Source organism: Zootermopsis nevadensis, unplaced genomic scaffold (genome assembly GCF_977971745.1).
Source record: "Zootermopsis nevadensis isolate Lab colony 2312 unplaced genomic scaffold, Znev_1.0 Znev_ptg000010l, whole genome shotgun sequence".
Classification (NCBI taxonomy): Eukaryota; Metazoa; Arthropoda; class Insecta; order Blattodea; family Termopsidae; genus Zootermopsis; species Zootermopsis nevadensis.
Window position 1 is genome coordinate 4,404,974 of NW_028259142.1, and position 26,544 is coordinate 4,431,517.

General features: G+C 36.4%; 2 protein-coding genes across 7 annotated transcripts in view; both read right to left on the bottom strand.

Annotated features, from left to right (window-relative positions):
* babo (TGF-beta receptor type-1 babo) overlaps positions 1 to 6,809 on the bottom strand; it is a 30,878-nt gene extending 24,069 nt beyond the window's left edge. Inside the window, exons 1-3 of one of the 4 annotated variants that reach the window (XM_087346266.1) lie at positions 6,573 to 6,809; positions 4,404 to 4,521; positions 615 to 793 (exon numbers count right to left, since the gene is read on the bottom strand). In XM_087346266.1, coding sequence (XP_087202392.1) covers positions 615 to 793; positions 4,404 to 4,521; positions 6,573 to 6,645 — 370 coding nt within the window. In that variant the 5' untranslated portion in view covers positions 6,646 to 6,809. The remainder of the gene's footprint in view (positions 1 to 614; positions 794 to 4,403; positions 4,522 to 6,572) is intronic. The other 3 variants (XM_022083313.2, XM_087346268.1, XM_087346267.1) reach the window with 3 other exon arrangements.
* A 5,226-nt stretch (positions 6,810 to 12,035) lies between these two features.
* sgl (UDP-glucose 6-dehydrogenase sgl) lies at positions 12,036 to 24,442 on the bottom strand. 3 transcript variants are annotated; one of them, XM_022083305.2, is made up of 10 exons: positions 24,273 to 24,442; positions 23,948 to 24,113; positions 23,569 to 23,706; positions 22,829 to 22,927; positions 21,978 to 22,175; positions 20,293 to 20,440; positions 18,328 to 18,422; positions 17,816 to 18,019; positions 17,349 to 17,504; positions 12,036 to 16,777 (listed from the first exon to the last, which is right to left on the bottom strand). In XM_022083305.2, exons 2-10 carry the CDS (start codon positions 24,104 to 24,106, stop codon positions 16,601 to 16,603), a joined length of 1,374 nt encoding a protein of 457 aa, XP_021938997.1. In that variant the 5' UTR covers positions 24,107 to 24,113; positions 24,273 to 24,442; the 3' UTR covers positions 12,036 to 16,600. The 3 variants fall into 3 exon arrangements, with proteins under 3 accessions (XP_021938997.1, XP_021938995.1, XP_021938996.1); XM_022083303.2 differs by having other exon boundaries at positions 22,763 to 22,927; XM_022083304.2 differs by having other exon boundaries at positions 22,763 to 22,927; positions 24,391 to 24,409.
* Between the last annotated feature and the right edge of the window lie 2,102 nt (positions 24,443 to 26,544).

Genomic DNA, 26,544 nt, shown 5'->3' on the forward strand with positions numbered 1-26,544 from the left:
AGGGTCTTAGGGGAGTAGCCAGTCCAGCCATTCATTTTATTTAGTTTTAAGTCTGGATAAAACACACTTATCTGGATAAAAATGATGTTTAATTATTTTGGTCTCACATTAACAGGTACATGATGTACTGTACAAGGAATCACAGGTTTTAGTTAATCTACAGTGCTAAAGAAGCCATGTTTCTAAAGAGCCTACTGCCCATCAAGGCTGTTGTATTGCGTATCATTTGTGTTCTGTCCAGCAACGCTCTACAACAGACATGAGAGCAACCGCTCCATGAACTTACACATTTTCAAGCTACCATTTCCATCTTGTCTCCAACTCTAAATAGAAATGTGAGAAAACAAAATCACACCTGCTCTTAGCTCTTTACTAAATTCACATGTTAAGGATAGAAATTCACACAGAATCACAAGAAAACGGCACTCAGTTAGTAAAGAGTAAGTTTCGCTTCCACAGCATCATGTCCACATGTAACTTTATCACACCTAGCCATAAGACACACTGTAAAAGAGCATGAGATTAATACATTAATTGGTTGCAGCAAGCCAATCATTATCACACGATGAGGGAACTGATGGGTGGGCATTATAAAGGGATAGAGCCCACCTTACCTGGCATCAGGGATGTGTGAATGGTGATAGTGGTGGGGGTGGCCGGAGATGGGACCAAGAACAAGTTGCACCAATCTGAATTGTTGCAGCATACAACTTGCATCTCAGGCGTCCGACGGTTGTACACTGAGCACGCAATAGCAAACTCCCCGGGGAAAAAGTTCTCCTTGTTTAGACACCTTCACAAAACCCAACACACAGAAAACACATGTACTGCTCGCATTAATGCTAAAGAAGCATTGTATAAATAAATCAGTTCTGTGTCACCAATACTCTTGGTGAAAGATTACCTGATGTTCTATAAAAGAATTTAAGCAACAGAGATCTCTTTGCATGGAAATGTAACATAAGATACTAGCTGATCGTTTGAGAAAGAGGCTTAGTATCAGATCATACTCATGTAAAGGTCAATAATTCATAACTATGGCCAATTTCAGAAATATAAGTATAAAGATCAAAACTAGCTTTTTTGTCTACTAAAATGTGTAACTGCAACACTGAAACAGTTCTGGGTTATCAGCATACAGCCTAAAAGAGACATCATAGGTCAAAATACAGGGATGAATGTACAATTCCCCAAAACTATTCCACACAAATCATTTCCAACAAGCAAGAGATAGCAATACCTACTCACAGTGCGGTTTCAAACTGTACATGAAGGCAGCTGGGCATAAAAACAATTTTCATTATCATGAAGCATATGAAAAACATTTGTGAACGAAAGGGTTAACTTACAGTTATATTTACTCCGTAAATAAAGCAACAGAACAGGAGAATGCACTTAAACAGTGATACCAAATTGTTAATGGAAGCAGTGATATTTGTTTTCACAAACTTTTCTATTCTTCAATTTCCTAAAAAAATTTATAAAACAAAAATCAATATTCTAATGGCAAGAAAAAAACATACTTTCTAGAAGCATGATATGACAGGAATCAGAAGGCTGGCACACAGCAATATCATGTTCAAATAAAAAAATCTTCTGTATAGATCTCAATCTTATCATTTTCAACACATGAAACTTGAAAATACAGGAATATAAATATGTGTACATACATTTCCCCTATCTTACTACTACTGACAATTTCAAGACCCAGAGCACTTGCCTTGGTGGTGATGCTGTCAAAGAATACCTTGAAATAGCTTCCAAAAATTTAACACTTCCTTAAAATCTAGCATCAGAATGAATGACTACAAATGCTCAGAACAACTGTAGCTATCCTTTGCACTTCAATGACAAGAGTAATGACTTTTCAAAGGGATATGCAAAAAATGATTTGCACATTTCAACATATTGATTGCCAAATACAATAAAATGTTCTTGAGTGTGCACTGTCAGGAACAATACACACTTTCCTACAATTAAGTATTCAATAATAACTTAAATGTTTTTGTTTGTTTTTCTGTATTTTTCATGTTGCAACATCGCTTTCAATATTACAGGATACATAGAATGTCTGTATACTTTCATGTAATAAATTGCATACCTAAAATCGAAGTCAAATGAGTCAGCGCAGAAACTAAAACAAGAGCCACATGGTAAACATGAGTCCGCTGCCATTTCTTCAATGAATGGATTCATATTTATAAAATGTATCTGAAGTGCTGTAATTTTCCAAATTTCATATGCCTTACCAGAGGTTTCCATTTAGCACATGGGAATACTGAATAAATAGACTGTAATTACCATTCTGGAGAATGAGTAACAAGTATGAAATTTAATGACAAGAAACAAACAAGAACAGATGAACAATTAGTCTGAAAATTTCTGACAAATGTGTCATTAAACTGATTCATATTTCCGGACATCTTCCATCATGTTTCAAAACCACACAACATTTCAGAAGATAGTACTGCTTTCATCAGGTCAACAACCTATTCAGATGGGTCCACTAGACAGATTAAGATCAGCTCTTTCCAATGGACACAACTGATCAGGTATTTCAACTGAAAATGGAAAATCTTTTTTAAAAAATCTTGTGAGTTAACTAGTTACCAGATAACTATATTTGGCATGGAGTGTAGAAATTTTTTTAACTCGATTAATATCTGTACATTGTAAGTGCTACTTATGATCATTATATAATATTCTGTAATTATTATAAATTGTTGTCATGATTAGTCCCTCCATTTATGGTTTATTCCAGGTCTCCATCCATATTGGCAAAATGTCAGATTATGTTACATATGTCACATTCACAAGTTTTGCCTCTGTCAGAGGCAAGGGAAGAGCACGGTAAAGGAAAAATTCATACTGGTTTTACATGAGCATGTCCATGAAAATGGTATACCTTGTTCCCTTAGTAAAGAGAAAGCACCATTTAAATTTCTTTAAAAAGTCTTCTATTAAATCTCTTACAAGACTCTCTGCAACTACACAAACATTAAATAAACCTTTTTCCTTTGACAAAGAAATGTAATAAACTGTATATAAAATCAATGAAGTACCCGACTTCTCTTAAATTCAAATCTGACTGGCCTGATACATTAGTAATTATATAAGAGACTTCTCACAAAACATACACTTTGGTTAAGATTCCATAATAACCATTAATTACATATTTCAAATTTTAACAATGTTGCAAAATCTGTTTAGTTCTCTAATCAGTAAATTTCTTTCATAACTGTCAGTGTCCTGGTTTTACAAAATTCCTGACTACAACGTAGGCAAAACATTGAACAAAGGATGTGCTGACAGTAAGATTTGAGGTTATCACAGTAGTGAAGATGGCAATGTTTCTTTTGTTTTGTTTTTTTGGTCTGTAACACCACAAGTTCAATTTGAAGCATTTTTTACAAATAACTTGCAACCTTATTGACGAATTGCATTTAGTAGTTACTGACCATTCCACCATCTTTGTTATTTATATGGTATGTATTCAATATACTTCCAAGAAGCAACTTATTTATAATAAGCTAAGTAATAATTTCAACTATCTTAAGTTACTGGCAATGTAAGCATGGACATAACCTTGAAAAATGATTCTGAGAAACTGGGATCAAAGGCCTAGTTCTGGAAAGAAAAAAGACAGTAGAAAATGCTGTAACAAAGGATACGTTCTACACAGCTTTGTAGTTTCAAATAGGAGAACATGAAAAATAGCACAAAGAATTCATAAAAATGGGAAAGGAAGTGACTGGTCATACAAACAGGTTTGGACTACAACAAACCCTTCTATATGGCAAACCTCCCAAGACTGGCTAAACCCCAGAACCTGGCAAATGAACGTAACATAACGTACAGGATTCATTATCCTGCTGTCTAGTATTCTCTTGCCTGGAAGAGAATGGTCTCTCAAATCATCTGTTCAGTATACCACACAAAATAAGTGAAAAACTTTTATAAGCCTTGATCATAAGTGATTGCATAAGTATATCTGTCTGAGAGTTTTCATGATCATTCAAACCACAAGTAAAGTATGCAATTTACACTACACACTCACACTCTTCTACAAATGGTGAGCAAGACAAAGTGCTCTGACATGTCAAATTTGAATGCTGTATGTTTAATGTCCACCCAACTGAAAACATGTGTAACTTATTAACATAACTCAAAACTATTATCTCTTTTTCCTGGACATACTTTATGGAGACCTACAACAATGTATTTCATCGTAACCTGAAATTGTAAATTTACTACACATGAATATGAACACTATATATTACACCTAAATATGCAATAATTTCTATAATTAAAACAGAGGAATTAATTTAATATTAATATTACATAATATTGTTGTATTATTCATACAGAAAAATTAAATATTACAGAAAATAACAATCACGCACCTGTATGCATGAGTAACAACTCCAGTGTCTTTTTGCAAAGAGGTAGATGTGAAGCAAAACCCGTCTGTAATGCAAGTGTCGTTTCTGTCAGCACAAATATCGCAATGGCATAGTAATCCTAAAACAAGAAAGACAGAGAATAACCATCTGTTATAGAAAAATATGTTAACACCATTAAATTACATAGTTTAAAAATATAAGAAGCATGTACAAACATAGTGTTTGGTAAAGTAATCAGAGATACGATCTTCTTTTAATCAACTGATTTTCTAGTTCTTTAATGACATACAATCAGCTGCATAGGTTAAATGACACTGTATGATGGGAAGACAATCATTAACAGTGGGTATGCATATGCACAACCCACCACACACACAAACAAACAAACAAACATACAATAATGTCATACACAACTCCATCTCTACTTACAAAATAATAAAATATAAAAATTTTATTCCAAATTATGTGTGATTATGTCAGACAACTTGTTATTAGTAACTAGTGCTCTATATGCTTCAGTGTAGTATGACTTATTACTTCCAGTGATACATATCATTTTATTACTGCTTCACGTTCCATTAATTAGATGAAAAGTGAGTACCAAATTTTATTTCAAAGACTAGCGATTTCAAAGGGAGTGAAACTGAAAGGCAAACTGTGGTCTTTTAATTTGTTTTAAGAAAATTCTGTTTTAAAACAATACAATCTGCAGCCAGTAGAGATATATTATCTGAAACAACTGAAAAAATTACGACCAGGAGACCTCTATTTCTGAAAAATCCAAGATAAAAATAAGTAAACAAAAGGACTGTAGTGTATGTAACAGATGTGTTCATAATCATATAAAAAGATTATTAAAAAAGGGCTCTGTGACATTCCTTATCTAATCAAAACACCGAGTTGTAGGATAAAATGTAAACTCAACCTGATAACTAATAATTATAATGTAATATGTCGACAAACAACCTCTATAGTACAAGACTAGAGAAAAGTGCATTTTTGGAGCTTTAAAATTGCACTCTTTGCCTAACGTTTTAAGGAGATTAAATCATGAACAATGAACTGGGCTACAGCCAACATGATGATACTTCAGGTTCTCATGGTGATGAATATGAAAATGATTGTCTTCTGGAATCAGGATCATCTCTCCATTTCATTCAACAAAAAAATTAGGTTAAGTAAAAGACAAAAACTAGATATGCCCAATGCAAAATTCTAATTATTAAAAAGATCAAGTGAAAACACAAATGTTACCAGAACATAATCCTTTCCATTCAGTGACGAAATATAATAATGAATTAGAAAACTATGTTTAGTGAGTCAAAGCTCTTTACCATAATACCACGGCCATAATCTATGTAATTAAACAGTTAACATCTATTAGTAGCTTAACCCAGTAATGGGTCATTGCCGCCTCCTTTCAGAGGTGTCTTAGTCTTTGAAGCATGCATTTATGTGTAGTGAGTGACAAGCCCACTGACTGCACAATTTCTACTCAATCCTGATTTGACTGCCAGAGCCATCTAGCAGTGAATCAGGAGAGACTTCTAACATCCTTATTCTTAAATTACGAACTTTGTAACTGTAACATGAACATCATCACATCCCTACAGGCACTGACACATATACCAAAGACTAAAATTTAAATAGTTTAGCACAGTCATTTTCATCAAGCCAACACCTAAAAATAGCACCTTCTTGATTAAGATACTTAAAATACCTGTTCATTGTTGTATATGATACAGATCTGCCACTAAAAACTGTACAATACAAAAATGATAATAGAAAATTATACATACTAGGAAAGAATGTTGCTGACAGAAACATACTATGAAGGTAAAGGACTACCTGACAGATACTTTTCAGAGATTCTCAGTTTGTTGTTTTGTGGCCATGTGCTTTGAAGTACCAAAGTGTAGAAAATGAAGAATAGTTTAGCAAACTGTGAATCAATATTTAACTCTACCACTTAGGCCTAACTATACTAAAATTTAAAACTACAAAACCGAGTAAACAAAAATGGCTAATGCAAAAACTGTTCTGCACTCATTTTTTAAAGAATACATAAGTCCGCTGAATCCATACGGTCTAAGATGTACAATAATTAATTTTCTCAATCATCACCAATGTAACTACCAAATGCAGTTCACTCTCATGTTATCAACTCACCATGGACAGCTGCTCGGTGCAGGCAAATAAGTAGCGTTAACGATAACAACACACTACTGCGGTAGGAAGACATTTTCAGTCACTTATGATTTTTATGTGACGATCATGACTACAGTATAAAAATCGTTAAACATTATTTCGAATTGTTCTTTCCAACTACACCAGAACTGCAGCCGGATGCTGCCATTACGCCTCGCAGTCGTCGCACTGACACGATCTCGCCACTACAACCAATCAAGAGTTCGATAGTCGAAACATCTACGTGATATATGTATTCATCCGCGAAAATTTGCCTTCGCCGGTTTTTTGCCTTATCATAGAGTGTCTTGTGATATTCTTTTAAGGACAAATATCACTGCATTACAAACAAAAATATAGCAAATAGCATGACCTAAATAATGTAACAATGATGCATCTGAAACCAGTCCCACTTCCTACACATATTATGCGGGAAACATGAAGTTAGAATATGGCCGGCAATCTTCTTTCTAGCCTTTCATTATATTTACTTCCAAATGATGTAATTAACGACACTGTAAGTAGCGCAGGCTATACAGTGTCAAATGATAGGAATAAATAATTAATTTGAAAAAAAAATGGCAGGAAGTCGTCGTGGTCTGATTATGACACTATCCCAGTTGTCCAGAATAACTGAGAAAAACCACGAAAGTAATCTTCAGAGAGCCTTCTTGCTGAAAGACTTCACTAAAAGATGTCTGCACTTCAACCCCAAGAGCTTTGGAGTAAGCCTTCCTATTCGTATGAGAGTACTTTCTTTCTCAACCACAAAGCAGGTTATATAGAATCACGATATTGTTGTTCGCTCTTTCCCAGTTTCTCGGACTTGTTGCTACCGAGAAGAATGTGCATATATGTATATTTATTTATTTATATATATATATATATTAGCTCTACAGCCCTGTGTGGGCCCTGGCTTTCTTCAAAAGCTTCTTCCATTCTTCCTCATTCACAGACAATCTGTTTGCCAGTCCGCCATGAATGAGTCCACCCGGCAGTTGCTTCATCTGATTTCGTAACAAGTTGCATTTTACAGGGTGGGGTTGTCAGCCCCACGCCCAACCACCAACCTGGAGGACCAGACCTCCATATTTACAGCCCCCGGAGGTAGGGTGGCCCAGCTATACCCCCAGGCACTGAGTAGCTCGGGTACCTCGGGGATGCCAGTCCCGGTACCCACTGATGTGGGTCCCTAAGGGGAGATATATATATATATATATATATATATATATATATATATATATATATAAAACAGAATTTTCGCCCTTAAAATACGCTTATACGAATCAATCATTTGAATATTTCGATTTATGTGAATGTTTAACTGAATAAGCAGAATATTCCATTATAATCAGTCAGTTGTTTACTTTATGTAACGACGTTTGAAGTATTTACGTCAGTAGTCCAAGGAATAAAAGTTTTTATCGGAACTTCTTCGACAGCTGATAAGTACATAAATAGGTATACGTCTTAATATTTTCTGTTGTATTTTCATAGACGGCGACTCACCGAACTATGACGTGTCTTGTAGAATTTCCCACAAAAGTCTTATATAATGACAACATTTAGAACAGCTAGTTAATGAATAATTGTTGTTGTCTAACCCGAAGGCTACAGCAGTCGCCGTAGGAGACTCAATTGGATCTAATTTAATATTATCTACGGATAAACTATTACCTCAATATAAGGAAAATTCCAGAAAGATATGGAGCATATACGATCTAAGAATCACGTTTAAATAAATGTATGCTTACATGTCTGGATGAAACCAAACCAATTTTTAGTTTTCCGGGAGTTTTCATAATTATAGTCATCTTTCTCCACAGTTTAGGTCCCTCCCTGTCACTCGTAAGAAATACTATATTCGCGATCAAAATCCGTAAGGAAAGTGCAATAAATTTAACTACTTTCATGTTATGCACGAGATAACTCGTTCTAGAGCACTGATATCCATTCTGTACTGATGCGGTAATTTAAAAAAGCGAAAAAGTCTCCCTTCATTCCAGAACTGTTATAGCTAAATATTTCAGGTTACTATGGTGACGAGTGTGATCAATAGGGCGATGATGGAAACAATAAGCACCTCTGAAACGTCAGTCATTATCTACCAGGTTATACGGCGCATCACCCCGGAAGACTGCCATATTCAGATATTCTACGGAAACGTGATAACATAAGACTTTTTTCAACAAGAACTAGCATGGAAAGGGTCGGAGGTCGTTACGTTCTCGTCATTGGTCGTTGCTAAAATAAAAATTATCTGTTCTGAGAGAGAGAGAGAGAGAGAGGGGGGGGGGGTTTCCCTTTAGCAATCAGTATACTAACGGTGGTCTAGCGGTTAGAACGCTGGCCTTGTAATCCTGGGGTCTCGGGTTCGATTCCCGGCGGTGCCCGAATTTATAACTTGTGTTAGGCAAGGTCGTGGTCTAGGCATCACGGAGTTTTCCTCCGGGGGCTTCCCCGGTTTCTCCGTGGCATCCCAACAATTACTCCATTCACACACAGAAGAAGGCAATGGCAAACCACTTCTGGATCATCTGCCAAGAACGTATATGAACAGGTCCCAGTCCGAGAAAAGGATGGAAGGATCCTGTTCATATGGACCTGTCTTCAGACAGAACACTAAATAAATAAAAAATAAATACTAACCACATGTCGAGAAACCAAATTTCATCAAAGGCCTACAGAATCAGTACCAGAGTAAAATATCTAGATGAACGTACTTAGCGCAGACGTAAGGAGCGCGAAATTAAACTTACAAACTTCCGTTTTCCACGGAGACTGTGGTAAAACAAGAATTTGAGTGCAGGAACGGCTGGAAGTAGGTAGATAGCTTTGCGTTGGATGCAGCCTTACTTTACGTTAGTCGGCCAGTTGTTTATTGGTAATTAATTACGCTGTTATTCATTGACGTCGGTTACTCACTATCTTTCCACGCTTAGCTTCAGATAAGAATGACTAATACAGCTATAAATTTTCGCATGTGCCAATAATAGCAACAAGATACAATCTCTACTTCTCATGAGCACGGTGACACGTAAAGATTTTAGACCCTATTATGGAAGAAACTCTATAAATTACTTCTGTTCCGAAAGCTTTATTGTCTTACAAGAGCTTATAAAAACGTACATTAAACATGGAAGCTCATGCAGTTTAAAGGCGACGTTAAAATAATAATAATAATAATAATAAACTCAAATTTTGGATCGTGTAGAAGAGCTAATTGAAAGCACCTGAAGACAGGGGTAGAGCCAGCCCTTAAAACGTCGTGGCTTCATTTTAATATACATTAAACTGAAACGTCGATAAACTTCTACCAGGATACACGGTGCTGCAACTCAGAAGACAGCCATCTTCGGACTCATCGCCGTGAAAACCTCAAATCCTACTGTTGTGCAAAAAATAATATTGATTTCACGTGATATAAGTATGTTACGTAAAGATGAGACAGTTTCTAAGAATGTCACACAAGCATCATAATAGAAACAAAATATTTTTCCTTTATTTCAGCTTTGACCTTGCTAGGGATCAAAGCCGGATCAAAGAATGTGTTATCTTTCTGTGGAGTGTCTTCTGTTATCTCTGAACGCAACCTCTCACCTTGCAGGCAATGTGACTTTCTTCATTACAATGCCATATCTAACAATTGTGTACAATCACTGACCGCTAACGAATCATTGAAATCACGGAATGTTCTGTGGCTTCTGTAAGACTTGGGAAAACCGAATAAAAAAGCTTAATATCAAAACACGTTCCGGTACCATGAAGCAATCAGTAGGTATACATTACATATTTGATTCAATATAGGTTAAAAGATACTGAAATGACTGAATCATACAAACATTAAAACTCAGAAGAGGCGTACGAGTTGACACCCCGTGCTTGATAATTGCCGTAAACAATGGAACATTTTTATGCACATTTGCATTAATTGTGCGTGTTATAACGTAATGAAAATTAGCAGCAATAATTTTCCATTTCTTTCTTGGCATTTGTATCGTTCTGATACAGTGAGGTACTCGAGAAGACTACATAATAATATTGCCAAGATCTCGAAACGCTAATCAGACTCCTGCCGCTGAAAAAGACGCTGAGGGAAATTATGTATTGAAATGGCAGAGCGAATGGGCACACCGAACAGCGAGGGTCTTTTTTTGTTTCTTTATTTAACGACACTTTCTTAATTGCTTTGGTTTTTAAGTTTGTGTGGGAAGATGATTTGCGAACCGTACAGAGGAAAACGACCGTGGCTTATTTGAGGCACTATTTCCGTATTTACCAAAGGGATCAAGGAAGGCCTTGTTATGTGTAGTTATTTAACGACGCTAATGGAACCTGACTGTACAGTATAGAAATAAGATACATTTGTCTGGAGAGATTAGGAAACTCACTAAAACCTCAGCCAGAAAAACAAAATTCGGAGCTTCTCGAATACGAATCAGGAATACCAATCACTCGACAGTAAAGCGTACCAACTAAATACACGCAGAAGAGAAGTTTCGATAATCAGGAAATTCCCTGCCTTTTTGGAACCAAAAGGTTCATTGCCGTGTTCAGAAGAGCCAGTCACCAATTCCCAGTTTTACCATATTACTTCCATACGATTCGTTTTAATATTATTCTCCAAGCTATGGCTAATCCTCCACATGGTCTCTTCCCTTCATGCTTTCCAACCAAAATTCGACATTTGATATTACAATATTTCAGTTCAACTATTACTTAAAACCCAAGGCAAAAAATACACTAAAGTTAATTTTTTTTCATCCCTTTAATGGTCAGTACAAATATAGTGGAATGCTCAAACTCTGTCCATTGTGATCACAGTAGGATTTTGAGGTTTTCACAGGAGTAATACGAAGATGGCTGTCTTCTGGGACGCAGTGTGTAGTCTGGTAGAAGTTTACCAACGTTTCACCCACTCGATCACCCTGACGTTGGAGGCAGCAAGGGCCGCTAAATTAATCTTTCATTTAATTGTACTGAATTAATGCAATATTGAAACCTACGACAATGAATCATTTAAAAATCACAGAAAGCGGGCCCATGTCCACACTGCCTCGTACGACAACCACATTTAAGGCCACCTGAAAAGTCCAGCAAAGTAGTCATAACATGTACCTTAAATGTAAGTGTACTTTTCTGCTGACTTTCTGTGTGATAGCGATTTATGTTTTTGAGAAGAAATGTTGACATAAAACATAAATCTATGCTGGTTCTGTGACATACTGTGCTAACCTTGGTCAGACCGGTACATAGCAGTTAACCCATGAAAGATATCGTTACCTCACGGCGGAAATCAGATCGAAAGTGACACAAACAAAACGCTGTATATTAAGTCTGAAATATCCGGGTGAGAAGACAATGATGGCAAAAGACTAGAATGTCAAGAATAACATGAAAAAGAGTATCCACTGACATGTCAAGAAATCTCATTGACAACTGAAGTTTATCTTGTAATTTTTTAAATATTGTTTCTACCAAAATTTATTGCAGTTAAAAAACTGGAGATAGAAGTTAATGACATGTAATGATTAATAAATAACTTGCTTAAAACAAGAGTAGAAAGATGCCTCTTTATGATTACCATGCGGACGTTCCATACTCTGAAATCAAATTTTTGATTTCTGCTAATATAAATTATATAGAGACTGCAGTTCTTTCAATTCTTACTGCAAATTAGACTGTCTTAGCCAAAGTTTTCTTTCAACAAATTTCTCATGAACAGCTAAACATACAAAAATACGTGTATTATAAATTATTTATCCCATCGCGCTCTAAGCTCCGATGTAAAATACTGTTTGTCCTGCAAGATTTGGCAAGAAATTATGTTAAGCCTTCAAACCAATTCAACAAGTATCAGATATATATAAATACAAAACAATAAATATTTTTAATGATCCAGTATATCTGTAACACTTTGACCAGTTCTTGGAAAATAGAATAACGCTGAGTAGACCCAAGAACCATGTCATCAACAAGCAATAAGCAGCAGCATTAAAAACCTTGAACTTTGGTTGTATACTGTTTGGTGCCTGAAACAATACTGCCAATTAAAATGCATCACACTTATACACTTAAAATGCACTTCAATTCTGAAACAGTGTTACTACTATACTGTATGCCAGTGGTCCCCAACGCGGTGTCCGCCAAGGCTTTTTTTTGGTGCCCGCGTTGTTACGTAAAGAGGTTATACTGAATAATGAAGGCCATTCAACCATGAACATTATAAAATCAAAGCACAGATCTCGACTTACTGATGCCCATCTTGGCGATTGTTTGCGAGCAGCATCATCATCCTACACTCCCAAATTTGAAAAACTGGCCAATGAAATGCATCGCCAAACATCACACTAACTTCCCATTTGAGTAATAATAATCGTACTTATAAAACTACGTATTTTTGATCAAGTGGTTTCTTGTATCATTAAACGTCGTGTTGTTTTGTGTATTATTTGGTGTCCATATCTTATTTGTCCAGAGAAAAGAAAATTTGGCTTTGTTAATTGGTTGGCGCCCGCCACAATCTCATAAACTCTCAAATGTGCCCGTAGGCACAAAAAGGTTGGGGACCACTGCTGTAAGATACCAAATGTTTCTCACTTCTTCATCCACACTGCTCCAAGCAATGTTTACATATCCATTCAAAATCTGATACAAATTAACAGACAACATAAAGCCAACTAACAATACAACGCCAAACTTAATTGTTTAGTCATTTTATACCAGTTTCTATAATGTCCGGAAGACAATAATTAATTTCTTCTTGTCAATCAGTGGTGAATGAATCAATATCATTCTGAGTGAAACTTGCATCAAGTCACTTATTCAGCATTACAAAAGTCAAACAACAAACTTCTGACTTAAATTTGCTTGCAGTATTCACTTATTATTTTTTTGAACAAAATCTTCTTCATTCAAATCAAGATTCATGACAAATTAACAACACAGAAACACATTTTTTTACAGGATGCTCCAAACCCATCATTACAAAGTAGTATACCATACTTTTCAATAATTATCACCTAAATATGAGTTTGCAATGTCAAATATTCGATATTCCTAGATGGAAAGTGACGTAAACCTGCGGCATCAGACATTTCACTTCCCTGTTCACAACATTTAATTCTTTTACTTCTTACTATGTAAAATATTCATTACAATTAATTAAATTAATATAGCAAAGAAAAATGTAAACATATGTCAAGAATATTGTTGCTATCTTCATGAGTATTTGTGTTTGTATTAAAAATCTTACACAGGGAACTGCATACTGTATTGTTATGAAATAGAAGATGGCTGTCTTCTGGGTTGTAGTGTCATGTAATCTGGTAGAAGTTTACCAATGTTTCAGAGGTCCCTGCTGCCTCCATCAACAGGGTAATGAGCACCAGACTACACAGCACTATAACCCAGAAGACAGCCATCTTCAATGAAAGCCTCAAGTTCTACTTATTGTAAGATTTGAGGTTTTCTCAGCGGTGAGTATGAAGATTTCTGTCTTCTGGGTTGTTGCGCTGTGTAGTCTGGTCGATGTTTACCAACGTTTCAAACGTCATACTGCCTCCGTCATCAGAGCGGCGGCAGTAAGACCTCTGAAACGTTGGTTAACATCGACCAGACTACATAGCGCAACAACCCAGAAGACAGAAATCTACTATAAAATTATTAACACAAAATTTATGAGTAAATCATTGTGATAGCTTCATGCACCACTTTCAAGCATATTTTATGTGTTATTGTTACAACAACCACCACTCATTTTAGCAAGGAAATCAGGAGAAAAGCGGCCACTTCAATGACCAAGAAGATAGTAACAATAATATTAAGATGGGCCTCAGGAAAGTAGAATGTGAGGCTGGATTGAATGATTTACTTTACTTAACAATCAAACGACTGAAGATGGCTGTCTTCTGAGATGCAGTCTGCTATAAGTTAGCTAATGTTTCAGAGGTGCTTGCTGAACCTGATAATGGAAGCACATATGATATATGAGGCACCTTGATGATGGAGGCAACAAGCACTTCTGAAACGTCAGTAATCATCTACAAGTCTACATGGCACAACATCCCAGAAGACAGACAGATTCATACTCGCTGCTGTGAGAACCCAAAATCTCATCACATAAATGGTAGGACAATTTTGAAATTTAAGAATTATAACGGATGAGGATGTGGCCTATTTTAAGGCAATCAGAATAGTCGGTATATAGGCTGAGATTTGAACCCTGAACATCTAGAACTTTTCAGTGTACTTACCATCCACCTGTGATATTTGATTTGAGAGGAGGGGATATGGATACAAATGGCTCCAGATTTTGCATCATTACTAGCAGTGTTTAACTTGTGTTACCTACCAACAGATGGCTTGATTGTTACTTAACTGTTGCCACCCCATAAACTGAATTTAACACACTACCGCCAGAAGTCATTTAGTTCCTGCTGACAGTTAACTGAACACCGAACAGAAAATAGATGAGGTATAATTATGAAAATTGAAACACTACAACAAATGAAATGTCATGTTGCAATATCAAAAATTTTTATCGAAGTAATTTAGCCAACTGGTGTAATCAAATATCTAATAATATAGAAAGAACTTATAAAGAGCAAAATCTGAAGTACTGGAATACACATATAACAATAACAATCAGACATACATTTCTTTAAACAGGAAATCATACCAGAGCTCAAATTCAATTCAAGATTCCTGATTGACCCTACTATAAAAATATCCTACACCAAATAATAAGATAAAGACAGTACCTACACCAAACCTTGTACCAAGAAGCTCACATTCACAGTAAATGATAGAAACTTGAGAACCACAAAACCATAAACCAGGAATTAACAAAATATTATCTAAAGACACTTACATTGGACTGGACCAGTAAATTCTGATTCTGTCAATGAAACGTAAATGTACATTTCAGTAGTACAAGAAATTATGGCAATTTTTACAAAACAAGAATAAAGAATATGTGCTAATTAAAACACAGAATTTAATATTCACACACTCTTAACCTAAGCATCAGATAAGTGGTCAGTGGCCCCAAACGTAGCCTAGACATTGCCATTCGAAAATAAATATCCGATTGTCATAACCATTCCATTAAGAACATATGATACAAAATGTTTATGTTAAGGTTTTCACATTCTCATAAAATTCTGATGCAGTTTTTATATGGAATGATGATTGTGTATAAAACTATATTTTTAAACAAAATATTTGATATTTATTATATTAAAAACTGGCAATGTATTATCAGATATTAATGTTTTCTGGGATCACAAGACAAACTTGGTTTTTTTTAAGAACATATCAATAAAAAAACTATAGAACCAAACTTCAAAGTAGTTGCATGCACAAACCCATATGAAGGAAATAAGTCGACTGGAATATTGTACTTACATCATGAAACAAAATTGAATTTTCATAAAATATTACACACATTAAAAATCATTATAAAAGCTATCGATCAGTGATCAATCGGCAGCAACGTGAACATTCTACAGAAATGACAACTACAGAACAAAATGACTACACAAAATATCATTTACATATGGACATTTATCCACTCTGGCATGTTACAAACATGGATTTGCTGATGCACTAATTCCTTTCCCTCCCAAAATCAGAAAGTGTAGGTTCACATTGACACAACAGAGACAGGACTGGGATGTGGGACAGACAAACAGCACAAATGTAGATAAGTGCCAAAATTTAAGACTGTACTAATAAAATACATATGTCCACTGAAGAATGAAGAGACACATTCCTGGACAACAAACAGATGCATATACACACAGCACAGATGCTAAGATGTTAACTTGCTGGTCTGTCCATATACCAGCATATAGCTATGTTTTCAAATGAAAAATGATCGTCAGTGGTTCCACTCTGGTTTGATTCCCTGATATCTGCATGCAAAGGGTAAATACCTCAACCCTCAAAGCACTTGACAAGTTGGAATAATATGATTACGTTTATAAATGCACTCGATATAGTTGCGTTTATGCCTGGTGAGGACTTCCCCACATCCTTGTTAGGAGAGGTCTTGCTAATCGTTTCCCAATAGTCTGGACTTGGAAACCAATCTTGATTAATCTATCATGATCCAAAATCTTTCTTCCATCAAAGATGTGTGCAGGCTTCATCATTCCTTTGTAAATACGTTCATAGTCCAACATCTGTAGTACAATCAACATTTAATGAAAATTACACCAAAATTTAAGTAATTCTACAACACTTTTATTTACATGCATAGACATATTATTTGGTAACATAATGACACCATTTCATTTGCAGAGGTTATATACCATCAAAAAGACTGGTACATTTATTATAAATGTTACGAATGTAACGATTTGGAAGTAGGTGACTTATTCTAATGTGCTTCCTGGTCATTCACCTGGACAAAGGTAAACAATGGCATAAAGAGTCTCCACCTAAAAGACTTAACGCTACGCTTCAATTCTGAACTGCTTTACCCAGTTCATTTACAGTACACAAAATTTAGCTCCCACTCAGTCAATCTTCTGATATCTCCTACTTTCGGGTCAGAAGACCATTTATCTCAGATAAGAACATAACAGTAGTATAATTTCTTTTCCTTGCAGAATTAATGATAAAAGGCTGAAATGTAGCCCTCTAAAACCATCTTAATGTGGCATAATGCTGTAAATATTCTGAAATGTAAATAAAGGAACGTGTTATCAAAGAAATTTAAATCATTGCTCATGAATGTTTTATTTTTCTTACCACAAACTCATCCCATTCGGTACATAAAATAATAGCATGAGTCCCCATAGTTGCAGCATAGGGGTCGCTGTGGATTGTGACAGAATTCTTAACATTCTCTGGCTCCTCTGTGACACTGAGATGAGTCAAGTCATCAATAATTTGGCTTGGTTCTACCTAAGCAACATAAAACACATTTTTACATTTTCTGCTCCATTTCTTAAATATTTTAATACTATTTTCCTTTCCATTACTTTCAAGCACAACATAAAAGAATCCTTCTAATGGAAGACGTTAATACATCAAAATAAACAGTGAGGTTCGTCAAAGAAAGATATAAAGCTTACAGATGACTGTAAACTGTACCAAAATTGGCAATGAAACACACACAAGAGCAAACAGATTTATATTTATAATATTACCAACTGTTACTGCTGTCCCTTCAAGAAATAAGAGAGATAATTATGAAGTCTGGGTATGTTCCTCACCTTTGGATCATAAATATGAAGTTTAGCTCCTTCGTCAAGTAGTGTTGTGGCCACATGAATGGCCGGTGATTCTCGGGTGTCACCAGTATCCTTTTTGAAAGCAAATCCAAGGATTGTTATCTGCTTATCAGACACTGTGTTGAATAATGACTCAATCACCTTTGCTGAGAAGCGTGACTTCTGATATTCGTTCATGTCTATCACCTGAAAGGACAACACACACCTGTAACGTACATGGGCACTCAAAAGTGAGCACATATTTGAGCAGAACCTATGGATACATCAACGATTTGTAACAACAGATATTTATTTCTCATTACAAGTGCACGGAAACACTCGTTGCAGTTACTCTGTATGCAAATAAAGCAACACACAACTTTTCTCAAAACTAAAACATGAAAACCATAAATCATTAAAACCAGTTTCTTGGTCCAATACGTTTATTTATCATCTCCACTCATTTGATTAACAGGAAGCAGCAAATAGTATCCAGGATAGATTCTAGTGCTCACCTGCTGCCAATACGCTGCAACTTCTGGTAGATTCAAACATTCACAGATGTACACCAAGTTCAATATATCTTTCTGGAAACAACTGCCTCCAAAACCTAAAATTATAAATTAAAACCTAAAATTATAAATTAAAACCTATTGGTAAGGTAAAGGTACAGTTGTCTCTGTACCAAAGTACCATGAAATGAAATCCGTGGCGTAACAGCTCCAGTGAGCCAAAGCCGACTAGCTTGACTGCTGGCCTCATGTCCACATGCCTAAGCAGATATAGGGTGACGTGTGGTCAGCACGACGAACCCCCAGCTATTGCTAGCTTTCCTGACTGGATTATGCTACTCATTGTAGCTCCCCAATTTCCTCACGATGCTGGATTGGCACCCGTCCGATACACTGATCAAAAGCTCATGAGAAAAAAAATTTTCCCCCAAGACTCGAACCAGCACGCATTCCATATCGCCGGTCCGAAGCATGATGCCTCAGACTGCGCGGCTACGGTGCGGGACACCAAAGTACCATACCATGAAGGAATGTAGGGTGAGTGGACATATGGTTCCATGTATTCTTAATCTCAGCATTAGGCACATGTGAGGTGTCAGATTCACATTCCTGCTCCAGCTGCTGTATCTGCATAGAAAGAGATTCCAGCCCCTGAGCAAGCATGAATGTGGTGGCAAACAAAAGAATACTTAGACCTGTAGTAAATCAAACCTTTGCTGCTTCAATTAAATAACAGAGTTATTGCAGATTACATTTTAAATGGAACAGGTTTCCTGCTTCAAAAGAAGTTCTTATAAGTTACAAAATTGAGTTCAGCTGAAACAAAGCACATAAATGCATACACACACTCTTAAGTGGCCCATCCACGTACGAGTCTGCCTTGCGAGTCTGGCTCGGCGAGCTTGACTCGTGAGCCGGGCTCGGATATATTTCACCACACATGCATAGCAGACTCGGCTCATGACACCCCAACCACATACGAGTTTGGCTCAATGGAACCTGAGCCGAGCCGGACTCGCAAGCCAGACTCGTACGTGGATGGGCCGCTTTAATGATCTCAGTGTCATATATATACCGTATGTATCTAATTAACCTTTGCACACGGATAATTTTTCGTTCAAGATAAACAATTCATATGCAGGAGGTAGTTGGATGTATACAGTAACCACAAAGAATGAAGGAATATAAAGTCACAGTATAAGTTACAATTTTAAGACCACCTCTACATCCGAGTAAAAGAACATCACATTCAACTTACTCCCCATCTTAAACACATTTTCAGGCTAACACTAACAAAAACTACTACAGTATTGCTATAATGAAAACATATCAAGTTGACTTCATCAGCCTTCAACTCCTATCAATGAGTGAAGCATCACACATCCTCAAATAGCAGTACTTCATATCCTCTAAATCCTTTATATTTAGTCTTCTTCTTCTTCTTCTATGGCTTTCCAATCCGTATTCGGTTCATGGCCTCCTCAATTCTCCTCTTCCATTCGGTCCTCCGTTAGGTCCGTCTGTCCGAGGCTTTGATCGAGGTTTCGAAACATCTTCCTTTTTACGGTGCAAGGTTGTTAGCCTTGCGACCAACCCCCAACCTGGAGGACCAGGGTACCTGTCTTAGTCTGACCTCTCCCCCTCGACCAATATGGCTAGGGAGGCCCTACCAGTAGCTATGCTACCGCCAGCATAGCTCTTGGGATCACTGAGGTACTCAAGCCCCACCACTATAACAAAAATCTGGAACTACTGCCTTAAAATTAATCAGCAATCCACTTTCATATAATAAAATTTACTTAACAAATGATTTCAAAGAATACATCCCTTACATAAAATGAGACATCATTATAAAGCTAAACCTGTAAGAAAACAATCATTGGTCATTTATTATAACACATTACAGTATACTCCAAATTGAGGTACACTATTAAATTCTTGCTAATTTAAGGATGATTGCCCACTCACCAACAGATGCCTGCAGGAATTTTGATCCTATTCTAGAGTCTAAACCAACTGCTCGAGCTACCTCCGAGATATCTGCACCAGTTGCTTCACATACAGCTGATAATGAATTAATACTTGATATTCTCTGAGCCAGAAATGCATTTGCTGCCTGTAATATAAGAATTATAAAATATACAAGCAGTTTGAATACGATAACTCATAATTCTTCAAGGATGACATACTCACCCAAGAATTCTTTAAAAATGTTGATTGATGGAATTTAAAGCATGAACACTGGTGATGTAAAATCTTTTTAAAAACCCAGTATATATGACCGTGGCTGCAATAAACATTTTATGTTGCCACTCTGCCTTATCAGGCAAGCGAATCCTATTAAACAATTGTAGTGCACACAGCAGACTTAGCTTACACATTAAACAATAACAGCTATGTAAGATTTGAGGTTTTCACAGCGGTGAGTATGAAGATTTCTGTCTTCTGGGTTGTTGCGCTGTGTAGTCTGGTCAATGTTAACCAACGTTTCCCAGGTCATACTGCCTCTGTCATCAAGGCGATGAAACGCAGTATGACCTCTGAAACATTGGTTAACGTCGACCAGACTACACAGCGCAACAACCCAGAAGACAGAAATCTTCAATAACAGCTACCTTGAAAGAAATCACATACTGAAAGCAAAAATGATGCTTGCAATGTGGCAACTAACTCATTAGTATAGCCAACAGTTGGAGGAGATGAAAAAGTTGTCAGTGGAACCACGGTTCCGGAGAATTTGACGCAAATATGTCTATACGGAAAGGAAGTTTATTTATTGGTTTTATTCTAAATATTTCCTTTATACATGCTTTACAATTGAGATAAGTTTGATTAAGACATTGCTTAATCAACTTGAATTAGTTACGCTTAAGATGGGTCTGTGGTAGCTGAATGTAATGTAATGTAATGTAAGGTAAGGTAAGGTAATGTAATGTAAGGTACATTACTTTACATTACCAGCACAAAATTATTTACTCCACGACGCACTTCTTGTACAAGCGAATCACAGCTCAGCTCTTGCTGCAATAACGAAAGTAATGTAATACAATGTGAAGTAACGTTTCCTAGGTAACAATAATGTTGAGTAAACAGTTGACGTTTCATAGGTAACAATAAACAGATGAAGTTTCCTAGGTAACCATTGTTTATTTGTTGATAAACAGATGACGTTTCCTAGGTAACCATTGTTGTTTATTTGTTGATAAACAGATGATGTTTCCTAGGTAACCATCTTACACTTTTTCGTTCCCCTTTTAAGTTTCCTTTTTTCGTTTCCGTTTTTCGTTACACTTTTTTGCCGAATGACTCTTCCTTATAGACGTATTTACGTCAAAAAACTCTGGTGACAAAAAGAATGGTGTAAAACAAGAGAAATTCACATGAAATTACATACAATTTGTGGAAACAAAAACCACTGAAATGGTACGAAATTCAAAAGGACTTAACAGAGATTACATAAATAATGGGAACACACACACACTCTGGAAACATAAATACAAGCTTTATTATATTATTTCAGAAATCAAAAACAATCAGAACATCCCAAAGGTCCCAATCCATGACAGATGAGGATATTTGAGACCATCCAATCCAAACACTTCAACACCATAACGTAACGCAATTTATACTCATAATATAAGCTGTATACTCACTAATTTTGACAATTCTGAAGACCAGGTGTTAGTAGTAATTATATTGCAACGAGAGATCCAGTGTTCATAAACCCAACAAAGCTTTTCTACAGCAGCGTGTCCTTCCGGTGTGTCTTCTCCACCAATCAACACTCTGTCTGCCTTCAGAAGGTCATCTATTGCTGTCCCTTCTGCAAGGAACTCAGGGTTTGACAGAATCTATATAAAAACAACAGACTTCAATTAGAACCTGTGCAGATTGGGGGCACATACTGGCGTGTGTTAAATTTAATTGTAATACGAATTTAAACTGTAAGATTCAAGGTTTATTTAATGAAGGATTCAATAGTTCAGATTGAATAGTAACAAGTGGTAGGATAATTAGTGAATAACTGTAAAGGGATGTGGAAAGATGTGACTGTGGCCTAATTTACGATACTAACCAGACATTTTATTGGAGAAAATAGGAAAATTGCAAAAAATCAGTCAGGATAACTGATCTTGTGGCCAAGATCTGAATCCTGGGATCTGCTGAATACAAAGCAAATATGATAACCACTCGACTGCAAGTGCAAGAAAATGTGGCCCTTTCATTACATAAGAAGACGAGGAGAGATCCAGTTCTCAAAACGTTGCGTGTCTTATGACATCAGATGATAAACTACCTCCAAATACCCGACAATCAAGACTATATAACGCCATCGCCAAAACCCTTCAGAATTAATAAATTTTAAATCTCAGTAATTTGTGAATTGTAATGTTTGACAATAATTCAAATTTAAGGCTAATGGCTAGATTTCTGGTACCTGGTAACTAACACCAGGCTTATTGTTGGCACGCAGAATGTTCAATATGCTTTCTGCAGCACGTACTGGTACTGTACTTTTCTCTACCACAATCTTGTCACCAGATGCCATCTCAGCTATCATCCGCGCAGCACCTTCCACATACTTCAAGTCTGCTGCACGACCCTGTTCCAACAAGATCACATACTTACATATAAGTTATAAAATATGACAGAATTTTTTTAAAAAAAAATTAGTTCAAGGTCACAACCATTGTCTGGGTTTCATAATGAAGTGGGTGTGGATGACTAACTGTCAGATAGTATATGAGAGAAAGACTTATTATCATTACATGTCATTCAAACTGATTTACAGGCTGCTGTCAACTGTAATTGTAATTCAATGCGTTATTTTAGTGCTAAGACTAAAATTTGAAGACTTTTATACACAGAATGTACTGCCTGAGTCATAAAGAGAAAAATATGGTGTTCTGGGCAGAACTCATTAGGCCTACATACATTTCTAGTCCAAGAAATATTGTGTTATTAGTGCTGTATGAGTTTATAATCTAACAATAAAATGTAATTTTGATTATAGGTTAGTATACATTTGGTTTATGTGTATTACTATAATATTTGGGAAGTAGTTATTACTTAAATACCTCAAAGTATCACAGCTTCACCATGTTGGTTGTTTATGACTGGCTTAAAGGTGAAAGGGTGAAAAACACAGTATGATGAAAGTACATTACAGTTTTGAAAAGTTAAAAGTGAAAGTTTAAAATAAACGTGTGTGGGAATGTTATGACAGTATTACAAAAAAGTCACCTTTCCATTTCCAAAGGTTTTGGTGGGCGTGTTCACAGATATAAAGATTAGGTCTGCTTCTTTTATTGCTGTCTCGATGTCAGTAGAAAAGAACAGATTGCGGCCTCGACACTCTGCAACTACTTCATCCAGACCAGGCTGAAATAAACAACACACTCCTACAGAAACCTCACAAAATTCTATACAAATATTGTAATCTAATTAATTGGCAACAGAATGGTTGTTGTAGGTTTATGTGTAGCCATATTTATAGAAAAGTAACAGTAATGGTGAGATGTGAGAAGCATATTCTCCTTTCAAGAAGAAGGTACCCTCCCTTCCTTCATAAAATTTATTTTAAACAAGATACTAATTTCATTAACTTTAGTCAAGTCAATACCTCATATATTGGCAGCTTATCAGAGTTCCACTGTGCAATACGATCCTTACTCTTGTCCACAACAGTGACAGTTATGTGAGGACATTTCAGAGCCATTACACTGCAGGTTGGACCACCAACATAACCTGCCCCAATACAACAGATCTTCTTGATCACCATGATGTTACTATAAGAGAAAAGACATAACTTAGGATGTAATAGCTGTTTAGCTGCAACCACAGAGGAAATATGCAAGTTGAACCTGACATTTTCATGACTGTGTTGGCACTGTTAATATTCGCTACTTGATAATTGATTTCCTTATTAAGTCGAAACAAAAACTTACGTATGAACGCTGTACTATTAAGTCACCAACACACAAACAAAACTCCACCGACAATACGTGGCTACCTATGAACTTCAGACATCAAATCGACCCTCCTTTCGGTCCAACACTGACATACCCGTCCCACTCGACCTCTCGATTCACGACAGATCGGCTCACAGTACCACCAACTCACGAAGAAAGCAAAGAAGAATTAAGAGTAGAGAAAGTCTACCTACAGATCGCGCTGCAAACATGGCTAGCATGGTGTAATAACGTCAGACCTTGTACGAAGTTCGAAAGAAGTGTAAAATGTAGAAATTATTTGCCAAGAGCATGACATCATGGACATCATGTCAGTCTGTTAGTACAGTTTACTTCATGTCGAACTTCCACGAACCAAAGTACTTAAAACATAAAAAATATTGTAGATGATAATAATTACCAACATCTATAAGGACTTGGCATGGAGTTAATGAAATATGGAAACGCAAACAAGAAAACTATTGATAAATTTTATATATTAATTTACAGGACGAGATGCAAGGCAGGCCTTCGCAAGCCAAAAATCAACAGGCACTACCTATCCATACTGCATTCATTTTGGCACAAACATTTTGAACGAAAACTGAGCCGCCTACTCGTCAATTTTTTTACATCTGGGATATTATATCAAAATTATCTTCAACAATAAACAGAACGGGGTGAGCAGACATGTCCAAACAAACGTAAAATATTTACTAAAACAAATAATAAACTACTTCCATTTTCAAAATTAATTGGAGGTTCTATGTACGTCTTTAAATACTGAATGCGCATATGATCCACGACGAAGGTCGTGATCCCGAGGTACATCATTTCCGAAACTGCTTCAGCGGGGCTACCCATATTGGCAAGCGGTAATCCCTGCACGATTGTCAACATGTGACCCACGGGACATGGCCAAGGGAAGGGCAATTTGACTGGCACTTGGCGGTTCTGTACTACAATGGTCTGTCTATTACAATTTATGGCTGGCTGTTCAAAGACTGGTAGCAAACAAAACGCTTTGTGGAAGACGGGGATCGATAAAGTCAATTCGGTGATCAATGTCCTAAGACATTTTATTTAAATAAAGAAGTTCTGTAAGAGGAATTACGCAAAGCAGTGACGTAACTTATTAAAGGATAACTAGAGAAAGGCCATGAGTGAAAATTAGAATAACATTACCTGCCGGGTAATATCATGCAACAAGAATCTCAATTGTCAGAACGACCTCGAGAACACATGGCATCCATGACGTCTTTAGCTCCTGGCATTCCTTTGTTGGCAGCCAGCTTCGTACTTCGGAGCGCTTCTCTGCAATGCGATGTAAAGGTTTCAGACCCCGACCACTTGTATTCAGCATTCAGTAGTGAGCAAAATAAATTAAGTTAGACTTATAATCTGTTTGTTGTAGGTCACCACTTCAACACTCTCCAGAAAAATTATCTTCCGGGACACTGTTTTCGGGCACCTGTAATTTCTGTTCATCCCTAGAATAAGATACCAATTTCAATGGCACAATTATATGAGATCTGAGGTTCTCAGGGCGCTGAAGATGTCGATGTTGGTCTTCTGGGTTGTAACGCCATGTAATCTTGTTTGTAGATACCAACATTTCAAAACAACATACTGCCTCCACCTTCAAACTGCGGCAGTATGTTTTTCCGAAACGTTGGTATCTATCTGCCACACTTTTTTACAACCCAGAAGGTCATCATTGACACAATTACTGTTCTCAAAGTAAACGGAATAGTAACCATTTTGGATATGAATACTAATATTTACTTTAGAGTAAACGTTCATAACTATCTGCTCTTAATTTTTAGGTTTTAGAAACCTCTCTCTCTCTCTGTTCGATAACCATAGGCTTGTAAGTTATTTATAGAATTTCTTGTTCATCGATAACATAGTCTTCGGCTCAGACTGTTGCTTAAGTATCTTTATTATTTAAATATAACGAAACGTGATGCGTTCATACATCATGTAACTACAGTTATTTAATGAATACAGTGCGGGCGTTTTCCATTGTTAGACAATTGTAACCTGACAAAAAAATGTGTGTTAATCTATGAAGCAAACGACAAACATTAAGATAGCGTCACACTGTGCGCTATAGCGTCATCTTACTTCGGTACGTGACCAAACTTTTACTTTCGCTTATTTCACTTATCTCATCACTAGGTGTAAATTCCTCAGGTACAGCTCGAGCCAAAATGTGTGTCCACAAAACGTTCAGTAGTTGTGTTCTAAAGCTGCACCCAGACAATTG

Bases quoted from the DNA above. Each gene is read 5' to 3' on its own strand.
- sgl (XM_022083303.2), bottom strand. From the start codon at position 24,106: ATGGTGATCAAGAAGATCTGTTGTATTGGGGCAGGTTATGTTGGTGGT. The intron at 22,176-22,762 runs GTACCAGAAATC...GTTTTTATATAG, and splicing joins AGCCTGGTGTTAGTTACCAG to ATTCTGTCAAACCCTGAGTT. The intron at 17,505-17,815 runs GTGAGGAACATA...TATGTTGCTTAG, and splicing joins TTCATATTTATGATCCAAAG to GTAGAACCAAGCCAAATTAT.